The 20,365-nt window shown below is 40.6% G+C and overlaps 1 protein-coding gene across 3 annotated transcripts in view; it reads right to left on the reverse strand.

Annotated features, from left to right (window-relative positions):
- Positions 1-20,365, reverse strand: part of pitpnc1a (phosphatidylinositol transfer protein cytoplasmic 1a) — a 44,998-nt gene that overhangs the window by 22,688 nt on the left and 1,945 nt on the right. For 2 of the 3 annotated variants that reach the window (XM_042085118.1, XM_042085117.1), the window contains exon 1: positions 17,212-17,847. The exons of the other annotated variant lie outside the window; for it this stretch is intronic. In XM_042085118.1, the coding sequence (XP_041941052.1) occupies positions 17,212-17,259 (48 nt within the window). In that variant the 5' untranslated portion in view covers positions 17,260-17,847. Of the gene's footprint in view, positions 1-17,211; positions 17,848-20,365 lie in introns of those variants that run through there. 3 annotated transcript variants of the gene reach the window in all.

The following is a 20,365-nucleotide window of genomic DNA, read 5'->3' on the forward strand; positions in this document are numbered from 1 at the left end:
CCTGTGCCTGACCCTGATCCTGTCTCAGTACCTGTCCTGTCTCCCGACCGTGACCCTCCAGCTCCTTCTGAGGATGGGGATGCTCACTCGGACCGCTCGGAGGAGTTCTGACCCGCCGCCTGCTCCCCTCCACCCTCCCGGCATGATGTTGTTCTTGGGACTTCTGGGGCCGTCCCTTAGGGGGGGGGTCCTGTCATGAGCATTCTCTCTCCCTGGCAACAACCCTTAATTGATTCAACTCTCTGCCACTCTGCTCACTCTCTCTCTACTCTGCCTAACGAGCTCCACCTGGCTCCGCCCTGCTCAGCTCTAATTACTCTGCCAGCTGCACTGCATTTTTCCACTAACCTCTCCCAGTATATAAAGCCCTGTTTTTCAGCCAAGCCCTGTCAGATCGTCTTCAAACCTGGACCAGTAACCTGCCTGCCTGTCTACTCTCTGACTCCTACCTGTGATTCGGATCCTTCTTGACTGCCTCCCTGTTCTACTGCCCCGGTTATCCCGACCTGCCTTCCGGATCTTCTCGATTACTCTCCGATCTTCAGCCCCCCCGGTAACTCGTATCTGCCTTCTGTCTCTCACCACGTTTAGTGCCTAGCCCTGGTCTGTACTACTGCCTGCTGTTCACCTTGCTGTTGTGTGTGGGTTCCCCTGAGCCCCGAGAACCCCTGGCACTCCTAGCACCCCTGGAACCGGAACCTCCAAGACCTCACGTTTCTCTCACTCCTCTTCCCCCCTGAACCCTTCAATAAAAAGACTCTGAATTTGAACTTGCGCTCTTGGGTCGTCTTCTGTCCGTGACATCCAGTTACTAAAAGTTTGAAGTTTCACATGCTAGTGTTGCCGTCCCTGCCGTCTGTCATAGCCAGGGAGAACCAGACACCTGTTAACAACATTTGAATTTGCTCTGCAGGCCATTGACACCCATTTCCAAAAACCCAGGCACCAATCACAACTGCTTATCCGGCATTTATATATGAGAAATAGAGCAGCACATTCAACACAACCAATGTCAGCGCTGATGGCGACAGGCTTAAACAGATATGGACGTGTGTTTTCTTTGGAAATAAGTAAACAACTGCATTTAAAACCTTCGTTTACAAGAAAGATTTGATTGCTGCACTTCTGAAACGATTTGCGAAGAGTTTAATGCACCGATTTAAGTTTAATTTCACTGCTGGTTATGGCCCTGGAAGTCGTAAATCGATGAAGCCTTTCCAGACCCATTCTCAATTGAGATTAGCGGTCTGGTGTTAATCAGGCTAGCTCAGTCATGTTCATTCATCCAAAATGTCTAAGAAATCTGAAGTGGTCTCGTAGGCCAGGCTCACACTGTGTGACGAGAAGTTCTTGTTACATGACTTCTAACAATGTGACAGTGGTGACTACTAAAATTACTTTCAACTAAAAATTCATATGTGTCAGAAATTGACACCTTGAGCACCTGTCAGCTTGCTCTAAGCATTTATCATCACATCAGATTCATAACCACTTAAGCTCTGTGTGTCAAACATTCTGGTATTCTAGCTGAAGATGCTCAGAGCACAATGCTGGTGCTGTGAGAGGCTGTCCAGTGTCCGTGCTTCAGACATCAGCCATACAACTGTTATATTGTGGATGTGACCGTTTTCTTTTGAATAACATAGTGATTACTCATCAGCATGATTTTTGTAAATGTTAAAAATGTTCTGGCGTGCGAGAATGAAAGGTTTCCTAGAAACTTCTCAGGAACTAAAAGCATTCCACTGAACAGGCATCATGTCCGTGTTCTCTTCACCTTGAAGAAATAGAAATGTGTGTGGGGGGAGCCCCGTCATAGCAGGGTATGGTATTCAGAACAAGGTATTCATACATGACTGGTGTAGTAATTTATCCTGCCCACAAATATGTGGCAAGAAAACACAGTATAGGTCTCTTTCTCAGACCACAGTTGTAAGTGCAGATAGTTATTAGAGGCCCTTTCAGCTGCTTGAAGTCCTTCTGCCAAAGGCAAGAACAAAAGTCCATTTGAGTGCATAACGCAGGAACAACACCCCAGAAACACAGAAAGCTTTTAATTCGATAAGTAAACTTGATGAATTCAGATCCATGCAGAGTGCTGACTGAGTAATGAGGTATCAGATTATGGCCTGCTGATAAAGATGTGTCTCCAGACGTGGAGCACTGCAGCACACAGACGACTGCAGTCATTAGCACGCTGCTACTGGCATTCACTTATTATACTATATAAGAGTATAGTGTGTGTGTGTGTGCGTTTATGGTCTCAGATTCCATCTGTGTAAGCCCTCACGGTTACATGATGGCCCATTACTTCAGACCTGACTGGTGATTAGATTGCACCCATCCATTGCACCCATAACAAGAGGTGACATGAGAGGGGTGAGTCCTCGCAGACTGCAGAAGAAGTCCTCTCTGTGCTTGCGGGTTCACACAGCCGAGATTTATAGGGCTGCCAGCAGGCCATGGGGCGAGGGGGTGGAGATGGGAATGGCAGTGGGAGTGGGACGATCAGTGGTCGGAGACCGTGGGGCAAGAGATGACAAATCGCACCCTACAGGCAGAGTGGAGCGAGAAGCATGATGGCGTCTGGGGTGGAGTTTGTCACACGGATGGAGTCTCTGTAATGAGTAGGTGATTAAAGTGGCTGGGGTGAGACGCTGCATGCGGTTTCATGGGTGTGTGGGTGGGACCAATTGAGGATAGTGGTGGGGGCCACACTAGAGTGGGTCTTGGCAAGTTACCAAGTGAGGGAGCGAGTGCAGCATTATACCTGCAGTCTATCCATCACACACAGGAAAGCCGCAGAGGGAGGGACAAAATGCAGCCTCAGCACATAAGGGCAATATAAGCAATATATGGGAGTATGTTGGTGTGTATACATACATGTAGATATAGGTAGATATATGGGCAGAAAGATATCCATTACAGTAATAGAGGTATCATTCTTCAAAACCAGGACATTTTGAATGACCCTTTGAGATTTTTTTGGGCTGAACAAAGATGTTTTCTTATATCATTGATATAACAACCTATGAGTGCTTGAGAGAGAAAGTGTCTATGCCAGTGAAGAAATGAAAGCAAGTGTTCTGTACTCTGTACGTATGAATTCTTTATAATGCAACATACATATCTGAAAAAAGGTGCACACTTCTGGCTTGGAAAAACTGCTACTGAGGATTTAAACCAGACTAGAAAAGCTGAAGATAATGACATTTACACAGACATACAACTGAGATAATAGATCAGTAATCTCAGTTATCAGTAATTCTCGTAATTTTCAGTCCACATTAAAGTTTTGACAGGGTGAACTGTGGTCTCTCCTTTCTGTAACAGACCATGTTGTTGCAGCATAGCAATCAGTCTTCAATTATGTGAGAGTTCGTATTTTTTATTTTCATGACAAATATTTACATAATCAAAATCCATATTCTTCTTTTGCCAGATAGCCAGACCACATATAACAGCCTCTTTATGTGGTTGCATGGCAACCAAAAAACAAAAACAGGTAGACGGTTAAATAGTGTTGCACTTGCAATACAGAGAGGAGCAAACTGCCTTACAGGCACGAACTTCTAATTCTGAACGAACACACTTATAGCTGTCAAAGCCTGTTTGTCTGGCATGTAACACTCATCTGGTGGATCGAATATTAGAAGACAGCGTAGTAATCTCTGTGGGCTCCCTTTCATGGGTGAGCTGCAGTGCTCACACTTGGCAACAATGTAAAGGCTGACTTCAGGGGACTGTCAGAGTCACTGCTGATCCCCTCTCTCACTCTATTTGCATCCAAGACGTTCAACTGCTGACACACACACACATATAGACATACACACACGGACACAGGAGATCATACACACACCCAATCAAGCACACACACACACAGCAGATCATACACACACCCAAGCAAGCACACACACACACAGCAGATCATACACACTCCCAAGCACACGTACCCACTCATCGCTCTCTCTGTAGGAGCCGAGAGCTGAGATGGATGGTTTGTAGCAGAGAGGATAGCTGAAGTTCCATTAGAGTGGGAGAGTTATGTGTCTGTGGGGGCTGACAACCAGCTGGGATGTTACATAAGATTCTTTTAAGTCTCTTCCTCTCTCTCCTTCCCTCTTTCTCCTGAGACTTGAGGTGCAGTGCTGCGTGATCATCAGGAGGGCCACTGTTAGAGGGAGCACCCTGCTGAGAGCACACTAGCCAATGTCAAACAGACCTCTGATGCTTGAACTGACACTAACAACTGCACGTTCAGACACTCATATCCCTGATTCTTGCACAGCTAACCTTACAGCTGACTTGGGTCAAAGCAGTTCAGACCTGATAGTATTTGTTTATCATTACACCTTAGCATTGTAGTTATTTCACTGCTGTCTGTCTGAACTCATTTACATTTGTTTGTGTAATGTCTTTAGTAATGTAAACGCTAATGCAGTCTAATGTGTCCTGCGCACTGGGAGTTCCAATGCATGTGCCATTGACAGGAACGGAATCTAAACACAAGTGGTCAGCAACGTCTCCACACCTTCACCTACACCTTGGATACATGTAAACAGAGATCTGTCTCGGCTGACCATCGTGTCATGCAAGATGCATCCTAAAAACAAAAGTAAAGGCCCTCTGCGGCACATAACACATGTATGTGTAGTATAACTTTATTGATATCTCTCTTACTCTCTTTCTGTTATAAGTCATGTGCAGACCACATTAAACTGTTCCATGAGAGGAATATAAGGAATATGCTCATGTTAAACTATTAAATGAGAGGAATATGAGCAAAAAGACAAATGTGGGTGTTTATACAGATATCTTTGAATGTGTGATTCAATGTATTAGACATCACCAGAAGTGCATTACAAATCCACCCAGTCCCAACCTCCTGCATTAGAGCACTGAGATGCACAAAAAAGTGCAAGTTAATGGAATAAACCTGCTAAGAGGCAAACACTCTCAAACAGCCAGCAGCCAAATTTAACCTCCTGAGCCAAACTAAACGTGTGTGACCTCTGGTGTTATGCATGGACTCCAGAGAGGAGTGACCGAGGAGAGGAGCTGAGGTGCTGACAGGGAGAGTGTCAGGAGAGAGAGATGACTGAGAGAGTTGTGTTAAATCTCAGTTAAATATAAACACACACACACAATAACAATGCTTCACATACAACTTTCACATGTCACCTTAAGCTATGACCCATTATGTTAACATGTTTCCTTTCACCCATTTTCTTGTATTTTTGTTCCCCATGTCTTATCATATAAATGGTAAATGGACTGCATTTATATAGTGCTTTATTGTACTCCTCTGAGCGCTTAAAGCACTTTACAAAGTAATGCCTCACATTCACCCAATCACTCACACATACACACACACACACACACTCATACACCGATGGAGGAGGTGAGGCGCCAACCTGCACATACTCTGTAAACAGGGATGCAAACAGAGGTATGGTCAAAAAGGAGTGAGATTATCGAAGCCCACGCCCCCGCAGGAAATATCATATAACTACATTTTGCCACCACCTCTGCCATCCAGGGCTCACCCGATTCACACAAAAATGTTCTTTATATGAAAATACACTGTCCCAGTTCCTTGGCAGTGATGCAAACACATGTGAGGTGAAAAAAGAGAGAAACATTACCAACCAACCCCCCCCCCCCCTCATAAAAAAAACAAAACAAAACAGTCTAAGATAGTTCCAGAAATGTGTCTTTATGGATATATAAACCATTATCATTGTTATGGTCTTGTTGTTGCACAATTGAAACTAAAGCAGTAAGTGAAAACATGCACATCGGTGGACTGCTTTACTAATGCAAAATTGCAAACTATTACAATGATTTCATTGCATTACTCAGCATGGTTGCACAGTGCTTGCATGAGAAATACTTCCCAAAAACCTTCCCTAATTGTAAGGATGCCATATAGGGGTGTAAATCACAAGTTTCATCACGATTCAATACAATATTGATTCTTTAAGCCAATGATTTGATTATTTTCGATCCTTCAAAATGTTTAGCAATTCCATGTGTTACTGGGGTCTGTTGTTCATAGGAAATGATAGATTTTGATTAATTTTCATGGATTCAAAAATGCCAAATATTATAGGCTTAATTATAGGCCAAATACTGAACACTGACTGTGGAATCAGCTAACACACTTTTTTCTCTTTTCCTCCCCTCAAAACCTCCTGTCACTTGCCAGATGCTTTTGAATTTAACATGGTTTAACTCATATGTTGCAGTCGAAGTGAAAGGAAACTAGCCTATTTGGAATATTCTGTAGGCCTGCTGTTCCTTTTATGAGAGCAATTTAACTGACTGAAGTTTTCATCAGGCTATTGAATGCTTTATATGTGAATGCTATATACTTAATTTACCATTAGCTAGATTAGAATGGTTCTATACGCAGTTGTCATATAAATGCTTGTTTTGTTTTGTTTTTTGTGTTTTGTAGTAGGCTATTCAAAGCATTTCACGTTCATCACTCGTGGTGTAGGCCTATGTCTTGAGTGATCGCTGTCCCTTTAAATGTCTGGGACTTTAAATTAGGCCTACGTTTTGACTCTGCTGTTTTTGTTGATGGACAGCGCCGTCTTTCATTCAGTTTTCCTACCGTTTTAATTAATGACACACGCAATTCCGTGGTTGAAGTAAGGAATTGTTTTTACCCGTATTCTTGCAATTCCCACATAACATTAAATACTAGGCCTAGGTCACTGATAGGAATAATTTTATTATTGTACGGTTCCGGATGATCAGTCAGATGGCAGCGTGTTGCGTGTTGAAACTTCCACCTGAAGTAGCTATACTGCGGAGGTAAGAGCGCGAACTGAGAGAGTTGCCTCCTAACGGAGCCTGTATTTTCTTAGCTGCTAGAACGATAGACTACAGCTCCTTTGCTACATGATCAAAGATGAGTGGAGGTTATCAGAAGCACATTAACCAGCAGGCCCATATGAGAAACGCTCTGGTTCCTCTTGTAGCCTGCGGTAGATAACGTGAAAAAAGCTAGAGTCGCCGGAAAGCATCCTTGATGATCAGACACCCCCCCCCCCCATTAAAAAAAAAACTCCTCGGTTTTGCACGATTCACACAAGTCACCCAAACTGACGTGAAAATTATTGGCTTATATTATCCAACAAAATGACAGTGCTGTTGTAAGACCTTGGGACCTTGGTTATAAGAATTAATGAGAAGGAGGGAGGGAGAGAGAGAGCTAGAGCAATGGACTGAGGCTGAGGGAGAACTACAAAAGAGGTCAAGAATAGTCCTCTGTCCCGACTCCCCCCTAGTCACCCCTGCTCTCAGTGACCGTTGTGGGGGTGGGGGGGGTTGGCTCCCCCCAGTCCCAGTGGAGAGGGTGTGATGACAGCCAAACAGCGCTCCTGACGGAAACTAGTGGCGGAAAAAGCCAGGGACAGGTGAGGGCTCATTCCAGGCTGCAGGGATCGGACGGGAATTCCATGACAGGAATGGTATAGGATGGGCTGGGCCTGGGATGGAACAAGAGAGGAGGATGGGGGATGGGGGGGGGGGGGGGATTATTTCCCCTCGAGTCTGGGCTAAGTCTTGCCTGACCTCCCAGGCCCTACTGAAACCCCTCAAGTGTCACCAGGGCTGATGGATAGCCTGGACATCACATGGTGACCACTGGGCCTTTCACTGCTCTATTAGTCAGAAAATAGAGACAACAGGAGGGATCAAGGCTTTATGCGCGCAGGCAAGCTTCCCAGAAGTCCTGCTTCACTAGGTAGACCACTGAAACCACAAGTGCGCATATAAATTGCTGAGTGAATGGAAATTTCTTTGGTGAATTTATAGCACATAAGATTACCTCACAGACAGTCTAAAACCATCTGACTTATTCTCAGTCTCACTTAAGTCCAAGGCCGCTCTGTTTCCCTTGACAGTTTTCAGTTTGCTAGTTACATTTTTAAGTGCCACTCACGCTGACCACACTAGTGTGTTGATGACTGCAGCTACCACTGATTGCACAAGTATCTCATCTGTTGAGGCTCGTACCCGTGGCCAAGAGGAATGACGTTAATGGACTGTGAAAACACCATCCGAAGCGAAGCCACACAGAACGAACAGCAGGGGACGTGTGGAGCAGAGCATGAAAAAGAGGAGTGCGAAAGTGGCAGTCATCAAAGCAAACGCTCCTGTTTTTCAGCAGACATGGTTCCTGAGATGTCAGCATGTGTGAGATATATGATGGTCAGTTCTGCATTTCAGATATTGTTTAGGACATAGGACTTTACACTTCAGATGAAAACAAAAAATAAGAATAAAGGAGCTGGTCAGTGCATCAGTTAAGAGGGCTTTGATACAATTCATATGCTTATGAGAGAGTAATTATGACCACCACTAGTGCTGGCGAAGCATGGTCATATAACTTTTCCCTCCATTCCGGGACCCCGGAACATCAGGGCAAATGAAACTTGGTGAGCATGCAGCCCCAAAAGGCTGATAAGAAACAGAAGTGTTTGGTGCCCGGGGGCACTATCCCCCCTGCGCTGGGCCCCTCAAGAGCCAGGTAGGCCAAAACCAGTTCTCACAGAATAACTCACTAACAGTTGTGTGATTGCATCCAAGATGATGAAATATCTGTGGTATGTTGGCCTTAAGGAGCCACATCAAACGTGGCCATAACAGCTCAATTGTGGTGTAGCGCAATCTAGTGAAAGATACTGTACATGCAGAAACATTGTGACAACACTTGTGATGAATTTATGAATTTCAATATCTCTATGGTGGTTCTACTGTATATTTCAAGAACCACCTGGCTCCACACACCCATCTACACACAGACGGAGGGAAACACTAAGTATAGGCCTGTTACACATACACTCATAAACTGGCACACACACATACACACGTGCGCACATGCACACAACACACACAAACAGAGAACACACTCACATTCACTCACACACTTTGGTTGTGAGTGATTAATTTTCTGCAGATATAACATGTAGGATTAAGCAGTGATCATATTATGTAAGACTTCTTTGTGTCACCATTCACACTTGCATATGAGTCTGTGAACATTTCTTACTCCTACTGCCAGCAATAATCATTGGCAATCAATAACAACACACAATCAATACCCATTATTGATCTTTAAAGAGATCAGTCATCTGTAGGATGATGTTAACTGAGGAGAGCAACTGCATACCCGAACAGTATAAGATGAAGAACAGTCGTCATATCCCTGTTAGTTCACAGAAGCAGTAGTGATGCTCTACAGCCATGGGAGTCCTATATGTGTCATCGACTAGCGTAAACACACATTTTCATTAAAAGGCACTTATCAAGCATGGTCACTGACAGCAAGCTGTGGCTTTCCCTTAACACTCTGCTTAAATAAGCCTGTAACTGGGAGTATTGCTGAGAAAGAGTAGTTCTAATAAAAAAAAGAGATCCCGCTACATCATCATTGAGAAAACTCCTCATTATGCTGCCTTCACAGGTTTACACTGAACCAGAGGCGGCAAAATGCTGCTACAGTTTGTGTTTTAATTCAGCATGCTAGCAGAGGTGTGATGTCTCACATAGTGTCTAGCTCAGTGGTCCCCAAACTACGGCCCGCCACCTCATTTTGGGTGGCCCCCCAAAACATGTCCGTGGTATATAGCATCTGCCCCGCATGGGAGTATGACATCGTCAAACTATAACCTCCGTAATTTCCCCCATTCATTCTGTATTCACCCCTTGCAAGTGACGTCACGTTTTGTTCGCGCCACAGCAAAATAGCCTAGTGGACGGCAAGAACATGAATCAAATCAATGGGTTGTAATGGGACACATCGCACAGCTAGGAGATTATAGTGAGATTTAACTGTAGTAATGCCCTTCCACGACTGTTGGCTTATTGTTTGGAATACAACAACATCCCATGTTCTTGCATAGATATATTTTGGTTTGTTTTCTTTGTGTTTCGGGAGTATTTCAACCACAATTGCATGCTTATCTCCTCAGTGTATAAAGCACAGCAGCGGTTGCTATAGCAACCATAGACTCTGAACAGGACGGCAGATAGCACTTCGGCAAAGTCTTTGGCAAGATCTGAATGTAAACAGATAATACTGTTCAAGTTTTTTTTAAATTTCCTATTTCTTTCCATTCTTTAACTTAAGACATGTAAGAAGTAAGTTTATTCGCTGGGCAACGTACAAACTGACGAGTTACATTAGCCCTAGCACTATGAGCTACGATAAACGTTAGCTAGAATAGCTAGCTTCTAAGTGTGGCAGCTAGTTATTATTTCATGTTCTGATATGACATTCTTAACGTTTTGACTATGTTACAACTGATAAAAGCAAGACAAATAAAGTAACCAAATCGCTTTGCAATATTTTAGTCCAGAAATACTTATGGGTGTTCATTTACCATAATGTTAATTACAGTAGCCTAACGTAACGTTATCTCCCCTTGCTGTTACCACCAGTTTTAATAACTTTACATTTGCGATCATGACCCATTTCATCTACCAACACCATTGGCATCTTCTTTGACTATCAGACCCCAAACAGCAATACATTGAACTACAAAGATGTTATAGTAATGGTGTTCAGTTCATCATAATCTTTATGACATAATGTAATTTGCCGTCCGTCTCCCATCTTTTTGCCGTCCAGCATGGAGCCGTCACGTGACTTAAGTCACGTGTCTGCAAGGGGTGAATAGCGAGTCTTAACAGTACACATGTAATACTCTTTTTGTCCACTGGTGGTTGTTTTGGCGCTGTTTCGCGCTTGCCATCGAAAACGGAATGAAATGTAGGCCTACTTGCAAACAATGTAAGAGGCCTATGCTGACTGTATCAGTGCTCAAAGTATTCTAAAAGTTTATCAATTAATTGCTAATAACTAACTAACTTCTATTCAAGTCATATTTCTGGGACTTTCTGGGATAATTATTTCTATTTCTTTATCCGCTCGTTCAAATGTTCATACAAATTCACAATTCACAAAGTTCTCATAGGTGAGTGAAAGTGGTCATTTCAGATGTTTTTGCCAGCACTTCATAAAACTCTCATAGTTTGAGAACTTTAAATTATTTGTAAGACATTGCTTGTTCACAATTTGAGCTGTGTATGCAAAGACACAGAGTTCAGAGTTCACACATTTTGAATATTTCATTTGAGCTACATTTTACACTGATATGGCATGATGGCAATATAAACACTGCTAGCAATGGTATTAAATTACAGTAGCCTATGATTAAATGTAATGGAATATTCAACTAAGGTAGACTGTTCACAGCTATAACAGCTATCACAGCACTAAGCTATTTATGGTTACTGATATACTCCGAGTCTCTGGCCCTCTATTAGAGCGAGGCATTTTGAGCTCTAGATTTCTAGGCTAAGGATTTACAACAGTTGCTTTTGTCTTCCCTTACCATCTCATCATTTTATACTGATCCTTGAGGCAGAATGAAGGCTTAATATTCTCACCTTCAACTGTCTAAAAGCCTATTCAAATGACACCCCCTCATCCCTGCTGCTTTATTAAAGACCACATGGGGATGGTCTGATCCCCAAGACCTTACAATCAAATGGATGTGACTGAGCTCTTCTTCTGTAACATTCAAGCCAGCAGCTTGGATTATAGACCCAGACTGACCAAACTGTCTGGTGAAAGATCTTCTTTAAAACACTATCGAATAGGAGGAAAGATGACATACAGACATGAAGTGTTCATGATGTGTCATAATCTCCTGCAATCATGTGCTTACTTGTATATGCTTTTGAAGACAGCCCGGTAAATAAGAGGAACTCCACCTATCCTTTCATAGCTGAACGTAGATGTTCACTGAGGAGGCTTTTTGATCCAGCTTTTTTGTGTATCCACAAACAAAACCTCACAAAGGCTATGAAAGATTAAAAAAAAAATGAAACAAACAGACAAATGGATGCTTTTGAAAGAGGCATGCCTTTCTGGTCTAGAAAACTGGTCTTTTCAAACATAATTTGAATATTCTGAAAGAAAACAGCTGGTGTATAACTTCATGCAAGCAATAGCCTTGCCCAATAATTAAATATTGTTTATATTAATAAAGAATTTTGATGCCTGAAACTATCTCAGCAACAGAGAAATGAAACTGCTCCAACTGGGCTCAGAGATGTGGGAACACATATTGTGTATTGCTGGTAAGAGCATGTGTTCTCAAAGAATATTATGATTACGACCTTGAGACAAAAAAAAGAAAAGAAATAGTTGTCCATTACTGAACATCATGCAAGAAACAGTTTACTGATAATATTTCACTCTGGTGCATTCAGGGTAGACTAGAGAGAGAGAGAGAGAGAGAGAGAGAGAGAGGGCTAGAAGGACCTATACAGTATTTTTCTCACGCAAATAGGTGAGAATGATGATGAGACATAAGTTGATTGATGCTATATTTCATGTACAGTGCATATGCTTTTAGAATATGTGTAGTTTTGACTGTTCTATGACTTTGGTAAAACCATGACCCATGCATAGGCATGCATTGTTAATTATTAATCTTAAACTATATTTATTAGTATAGCATGCACCTTTTTGCCAGATGTCACAACAATAGTCACCTAAATCTGCACCCTTCTGTCCCATCTGCACCCTTCTGTCGAATGTGGACATTATCATGTCCATCTTCAACTTTGCCTTCACAATTTTCCTGCATTCACTAACATTAACATACTGTGCTGTCTGATTATTGTTTTAGACAAAATTGTGCAAAGTAAAGGGGCATCATACAGGCCCCTTTGATTGGACAGACAGTATATCAGTCAACCCCTGGGCAAGATGTCAATTATTATAATACTTGGAAAATGATGAACTGATACTTTAGTGTGATATACTGTGACCTCTAAACCAGACCAAAACCACTTTCCTAGGCTAAATAATGCTTAACTATGTGTTTGTACAGCTTGAACATTGTGAAACTTACATGCAAAAACACAATGGCTCAATGGAGTCAACAACCATTTACATTGATTCACCAAATTTGCAACAAACCAGTCTAAAATAAGCCAAAGAAATTCACTCTTTCAAAATAAAAGAATGTTCCTCAACAATGCAAGATTCTAAAATTCCAAGTTAAGTTAGATGGTGTCAGATATTCTTTAGAATGTGTATTCTACAACATTCTAATTACAGTTTTGTCAGCATTTGCTGAAGAATAATGCACAAAACAACCCTCATTTTAACATATTTCCACCAACTGGATTTTCATGGTCTTTTACTATGGTGTTTAGATCACCAATTGAAATATAAAAATGTGAAAATAAATTCTGCTGCAATTAGTTTTGGGTCAGACCTTACTTTGCCTGGACTATTACAGACTTTTCTTTATTTGAATTTCTTATTTATTTATTTTATTACTTGTTCATTTTTGTTTGTTGTCTGTCTTGTATGTCTACCGTTAGGTGTCTCGGGTACGCTGGCGATTACGCCGCTCCATCAGGCATCTTTTGTCTTGTGCGTCAATTGTTATTTTGTAAATTTGTTTGTCTTGATGTCACGGGAACGCTGGCGACCTACGCCGCTCCGTCCGGCATCTTTTGTCTTAATGTCCAGTGTGTAAAGCGACCTTGGGTGCTTTGATAGGCGCTATGTAACAAATAAAATGTATTATTATTATTATTATTATTATTATTATTATTAGCTCCGTTGTGGTATTTATACAAATTAGCTATACATAATTACATTATGCCCTGTTTCCCCATGTTAACAAACAATTAAAAAAAAACTTGTAATGCATTGTTTGTTTGTCTTGAGGTATGTAATCAACTCAGTAATTTTCATGGTGATATGTGAAGGTAATTTTTTTTCCCCTATTTGCGTGAGAAAAATACTGATTAGGTGCAAGAATAGGGTATATTTGGGTCTTTTTAGAAAACTTAACAAAATCAGTTAAGTTTTCTTCTGTTGCAATTTGTTCAACCTTTTTTCATAAAATGACTGGACTATATGGCTTTGGTGTGTTGTAACTGTGCATTTTGTATTGATTTATTGGAGTTGTAGACGGGGTTAAATCGCTTTCTTCATAAGCTGAATGAAAAGAACAATTTTAATAAACTGCAGTTTATTCCCACAATCAGACCAGTTTTCTTCCCTATGATTTGGCACAAAACAATCTTTGAAGGCGATGAATCAAATAAATAACTGACTATTAACAGGAAGAATTCCAAAACTACAAAAATATAGCTGTGCTGTGTCATATTGTTTGTTACAATTATATTACATACAATTCATAGAACAAACACCCAAATAACATACAAAAACATAGCTGTGTTTTGTCATATTGTTTATTACAATGATATTAGACACAATCCATTCAAGAAACATGCACATGTAAAATGTTGTACTATATTTTAATTGTTAATATAGTTTTGCTGAAGCTTCTTTGATAAGCACCATATATGATCAGTTATGCTGTTCAAATTCAAATATGTGTCAAAGGAAATTATAGGCTTAGGATATACAATATATTGTCTGTTGCTCATATATCCCAAACAATGTATAACAAGACATATTTGGACAAATACTCTTCATGAGATGATTACAGCAGTCAGAGTTGCCACACCAAAAGACAACGCGACCAAAGACGTGAGGGATGGAGAAGCAGCTCCCCTGTTCACTCTCAATGTGCCCACCAAGATGAGTATTCGTATCGATTTGGCATCCAGGGCAGATAACATTTATTTGGAGATGGCTTGGAGTTAACATTTGGATTTCCATGTAGAAAATCTCTTCATTTAGATCAGGATCAAGGGGTGATCCTATAGTACCAAAAGACAGAAAATGTGAGGATGAGGACTACAGTTATACACAAATACACAGCTAATTGTGCATATTAAGTGTGAACAAAGTATGTTCATATTGTGAAATAACTTCAATGTTCATACTCTCTACTACAATTGATCAAAACAGATCGTAACAAAAGAAAGATAGACTATTTTTTGTACAACCATAGACCACTTTTTTGTACAACAGCATGCATCTATCTGAAAGGAGACTTGTTATCATCTGTACATAAGTGGTACATAAATTATCAAAAATGTCCAATACACCACTGTGTTTTGTAATATCTTCACAGCATCTTCATCATTGGCAATAATTAATCAAGCATTTTTGTCAATGCTGTATGACATTTAAGCTGAACTGAGTTACTCCAGAATTACTCTCAGCATCACTGATCTCCATTAATTTAATATTTCTCTAAAGAACTGTTGTTTTCATACTTTCAAAGTTGGCACAATTGATCACCGTACATTAAAATATAGGCCTATTTGTACTAATAAACTTAGCCTAGTGGGCAAAATGTTACCCAGAGTTGTAGTTATTGTGTATATATAGCTACTGGTCTATTTAAACACAGAAAACCATCTCATAATACTGTACATTACTCACTTTCTGGGTCTTTAGGCATTGCTGACATGTCTGGCAGCGGGAGCTCCTCTGGTCTCATAGAATGCTGTAAGTGTATATTCAGGAGGAGGAGACTCTCTCTTCTACAGGTGAGCTAGATGCAGGTGTTCATACATCACTTCCTGATTTGGGCCTTTAAAAAGGGCATCAGATGAGTCTCTCCCGCACCGTTTTGGACTTTGTTTTGCTTATTCACCACACCGCATTATCCTGACTGCTTACACTTTTATTTTCCAAACCCAACACTAATGCTGACTTCACTTAACCTATTTTATTTAATAAATCTATACACACTCAAACACAACAGATACAAACACAAGTTATGGTAAAATGGAAAACAGAGGAAGTAAACATGTGTAAAAAAAACTCCTAGGCATCATAATAACAGATATACAATACATGGTCAATAGATGGACATGAACATATGTGCACTACCACGAAGCACAAGGTCAACACCCCGTGTGGTAGGCAGACTCATTAGGATTTTGGCTCTGAAACCTGCGTTTGCTTGCCAGGACAAACTAAGCTCAGAGTGAGAATCAGTTATAAACATGCAGTATTGACAAGGACTGTTTAACTGATGGGACTTGTTTACTTAGTCATGTTTAGCACGTCAATAAAATTAAACTTTCTGAACACACCACAGAGAACAATCATAGATCCCTTTCACTACCCCCCCCACACACACAAATATAGAAATATCAGCAAAACAGGTCAAGTTTACAGAATAAACAAAATAATCTTCAAGGCTCCTAGTTCAGTGGGCCACTGTTACAGCCCACCCACTGGAGCAAATAGCTCCAGCCAAGACCTACTTCACAGAGAATGGGAGAGCGCTAAAGCCAGAAGGCTTTAAAGACTTGAGAGCCCTTTGAAAATTCTCTCTGAAGAGCACATCTGAACGACACGACAAACTCAATTTCTCTAGAGGTCGAGCTGGCCTATGCACTCTTAAAACGAATGTATTGTCCCTATCTGGACACAGAGATGTGTTAAAAAAAAAACAACGCAAGTTGTGTTGATTCAACGGAAGTTGCGTTATTTTCAACACATTTTGTGTAACAAATTAAAAAAGGAAACAACACAAACTTGTGTGGTCCCTATCTGGACACAGAGATGTGTTAAAACAACACAAGTTGCATTATTTTAACACATTCATTTTAAGAGTGTGGGCACAGATGCTCAGAACTGCCATTGTTTTCAAGTTTTTGCATGACTTGCATTGATAGGTAATGCAATTGCATTGCACAGTGGACTGACAAAAAGATGCAGAACAAACTATCCACTGAGATAACTTAAATCAAATCTTTGAAGCCCTTCTGTCTAATAATCAGTGGTGAAATATGCGCATTTAGCATGTTCACATCTCAAAATCATTAGGCTATGTAGCCTAGATGGATGTATTCTTCAATGATGCTGAGCTATCCTGACAAAGTTACAATAGCGTCACCTAGTGGCAAATAAGTCTCCGACAAACAACAAGCACTGACAACAAAATATTAGTAGCCTAGACCAGGTAGAAATATAAGCCATATTCACAATCAGTGCATCTTATGCTATGATATATCAAAGGTGGCCAAATTGCAGATATCGACCTAGACAATATTTCTTCTGAATCATTTTCATTTAGCTTACCACTACGTTGTCACAGCCTACTTTGGTTAAATACCCTAATTTTACACGGGAGCTCTCGCTGTTTCATGAAAAAGATGTCAGTGAGTTGCTAAACCTAGAAGTAGCCTAATAGCAAACTATTAGGCTGTAACTTTATAACTTCAAGCTCTTACCTCCTCCACGGTAAGTGGCATACATATTCTGTACTCTTTCATCAGCATTTCAGCGTGTTCAGTCTTCGGTGAACCAAAAGTCTTCTAAAGAGAGGTGCCTGTGTGACCGAATGAAGACTAACAAGCGTTTTTCACAAGTTGAATAACCTACGTCTTTGATAAGGTTAACTGTCCTTCAACTTTTCATTGAACTGCTTGTACGTAGGCTATACATTAATTAAAATAGAGTAGCCTAGGATATAATTTAAAAATAGAAATTGTGACAAGATTCCATGGATCCACAGCCAGGAAAACGTTGTGTTTCTTTCATGATAAATGAAGATAGGTCATGCACGAAAAGTAAAATTTCACTAGGTTGGTCTTCACAGATGTCGTGAAATCGTCGCCTTTAGATGTCGCGCCCATGTCAATTCGCTTTTTAAGATGATTGCTTGCTTTCTGTCTTTTGAAGCTGCCAGCCTGAGTGTTGATAGTTCAGTGGAGTTCAATACCCTCTCTTCTCACACAGGATTGGTTTGCCCTTCTCATAAAAGAAGCCGACCATTTGAGAAGCTCCGATGTGGGATGCTCAGTTGCAGCGAGGGGAATGTCCAGATACTGCATGAACACCGCACTCTCCGCCTATATGTAGGCTAGCCTACACTTGAATGCACGTAGCCTACGCTACTGAAAGTGACAGTAACCATCGTTTATTTGTGATGACTCGACCTGACAGACAAAGCTGTCTGCGAAAGAATTAACTCACATGGTCAATTTTAATAAGTTTTTTTATTTTTTTTATTCAGACCGCTCAGTATGCAACTGGATGTTGCATTTCATGACTGATTTGATGAATCACCCAGACGTTGACACAGAGCGACACAAAGAACGCTTGGCATTTCGGGTAGGCCTATTAGTAGAGGTCCTGGATAAGATTTGTATGCACTTCATTTAGCGGAGAATATCTCAACTGTTATAGACTAATACCCCATTGAACAACGTGGGATGTGTGCCAAAATCTCTACTCGGGACGAAAGTCCTGAAAATGACCACAACAGATAACACTATTATCACACTACAGGTGAATGGGACTTTTTTCCCCCTTTATAGATATCCCCATACATTTCTACCAGATTAATCTTCATATTAAGAGAAATACTTTATGTATTACACTTTGCCTAAAAAATAAAATAAAATATGCAAATGAGGCAATATCTCATTTTTAAGGTCATAGCAGAGCACATGGCTGTAAAGCAAGATGACTTGTGAGATCAAGAAAGGTAAGGAAATGTACTCTTTATTCTTTGTGTTGGCATGTCTTTTTGTGTATCATTATCATGAGTTGTAGTTTTGTGTATTTAAATAATTATAATGAATTTGTATCAGTTTTATATTTAATTTGGTGTGTATTGTAGTTAGCTAGCTGCTAGTGTTTTTGTTTTGTTTTTTTCGCAAAATGGGGAAAATGTCATCACCAGATTGTCTCAGACAAGTTGATGAAGTTACGATGTCTTCAAGTCATGAAGTTATTCCTCACAAAGAACAGATAAGTTGGTACATACCAATTACTCATATTTGAAATCTTATTTTACAAAATTCCAAAAGATCTGAAGAAAGTGAGAGAACAACTTATGGATCTACATCACTGACACTGTCATCAGGTGACACAGATGTCTTTGTGTGCCTATTATACCACATAACAATTGTGGCTCATCCGCAACTCAGGAGTGAAATTGTCAATATTACCACTTCATGATATCTGCATAGCGCTGGGAGACGAGCTCACACAGTGTCTCCTAACACTACCTGTGCTAGCTGGGTGCGATACAACCAGCAAAATATCAACCAAACTTGCAGCTTTGAACACTGTCCACAAACCAGACAACTCTTTTCTGATTCTCAATGTCAACTGTCCACAGCTAACAGAGTGCAACACAAATGGCAGAAACATTCTTGGTCAAATGTCTCAAACCATCAACGGACATGGAGACATTTGACGACCTGCACATTGCTGCGTTCGATAGTAATGCCCTTAAGATGGACTTTGAGAGGGCCGCTTGCACCTCAACTAATAGAAAACATACAAAGAGCCTATTCAACAGCAGCTTTGGGTCCAAACACCATTTACAGACACCTTGGTCGGGTAGCTGGTATCCGTTGTTGCAAGTACTGCAAATGCAAGGGAGGCTATAGTTGTAAAAATCCTATCACTGAATGAGGTCTCATCATCATCCCCATACCTGGACTCAGGGAATAAACCTGTTGTTTTGTATTTTTCACTTTAACGTTCCAATGATAATAGCAAGGTTGGATATAAACTTACTTTTTGCCCCCAGGTAACATTGTACCATTGCAGAATGAATATTAATATTTTACAGATATGAAGTTATAATAATACAAAAATACAATAAAAAAAATATCATAGGAAATAATCAAAATCACTGTTATGTACTAATTAAAAGCTCCATACATTTCCCCACACATTCTCTGGTACAGTATACATACACACACAACCACACACACATATCCATGAGTTTGCACACTTACACCCATGCATACTCATGTATGCGTACTGATGCACACTCATGCAAGTTACCTGCACCTGACTTTCTGAAAGTTTAGTAAGCAATTTGTCTCAAAAGAAAAACACAGGGGGTAGGCCTATAGCAAATAGAGGGATCAGTCAGGCCTCAAACTTGGGGCTACAGGGTAGCAAGTCTGCAGCTTCACCGCAACATCAAAAAGCCTGGATGTTGGTATGATAGTCAGGGCACATACTCAACCATAGTGATGGCATTCTATAAAACGTCATGAAGCACACTCATGCACTTCACATATACAGGTGCTTCCCTACTTAGAATATTTGGTATGGCCATATGCAAGTCCGTTATGGTTCAATGTTACCTCAGGGCAACATGCAGTTTTTTGCAATTTCCTATGACACCTACATTGATATGTTATGAAAAGTTGTTGATAATACACCGGTAAATGTATACCTGATAGTCACAGTTTGATTAAAATAAAAGGTTCCTAGGGTTAACCGTTATATATATAAAATAAAAGGTTCCTAGGGTTAACCGTTGAAATTCCATAGAAAATGCTTGGGGTCATTTTTGACCCCACGTATGGTACTGATACAAAAAATGCAATTACTTAAAAATATATACCAATTAGA

This window comes from Alosa sapidissima, chromosome 3, assembly GCF_018492685.1.
Source record: "Alosa sapidissima isolate fAloSap1 chromosome 3, fAloSap1.pri, whole genome shotgun sequence".
Lineage (NCBI taxonomy): Eukaryota > Metazoa > Chordata > Actinopteri > Clupeiformes > Clupeidae > Alosa > Alosa sapidissima.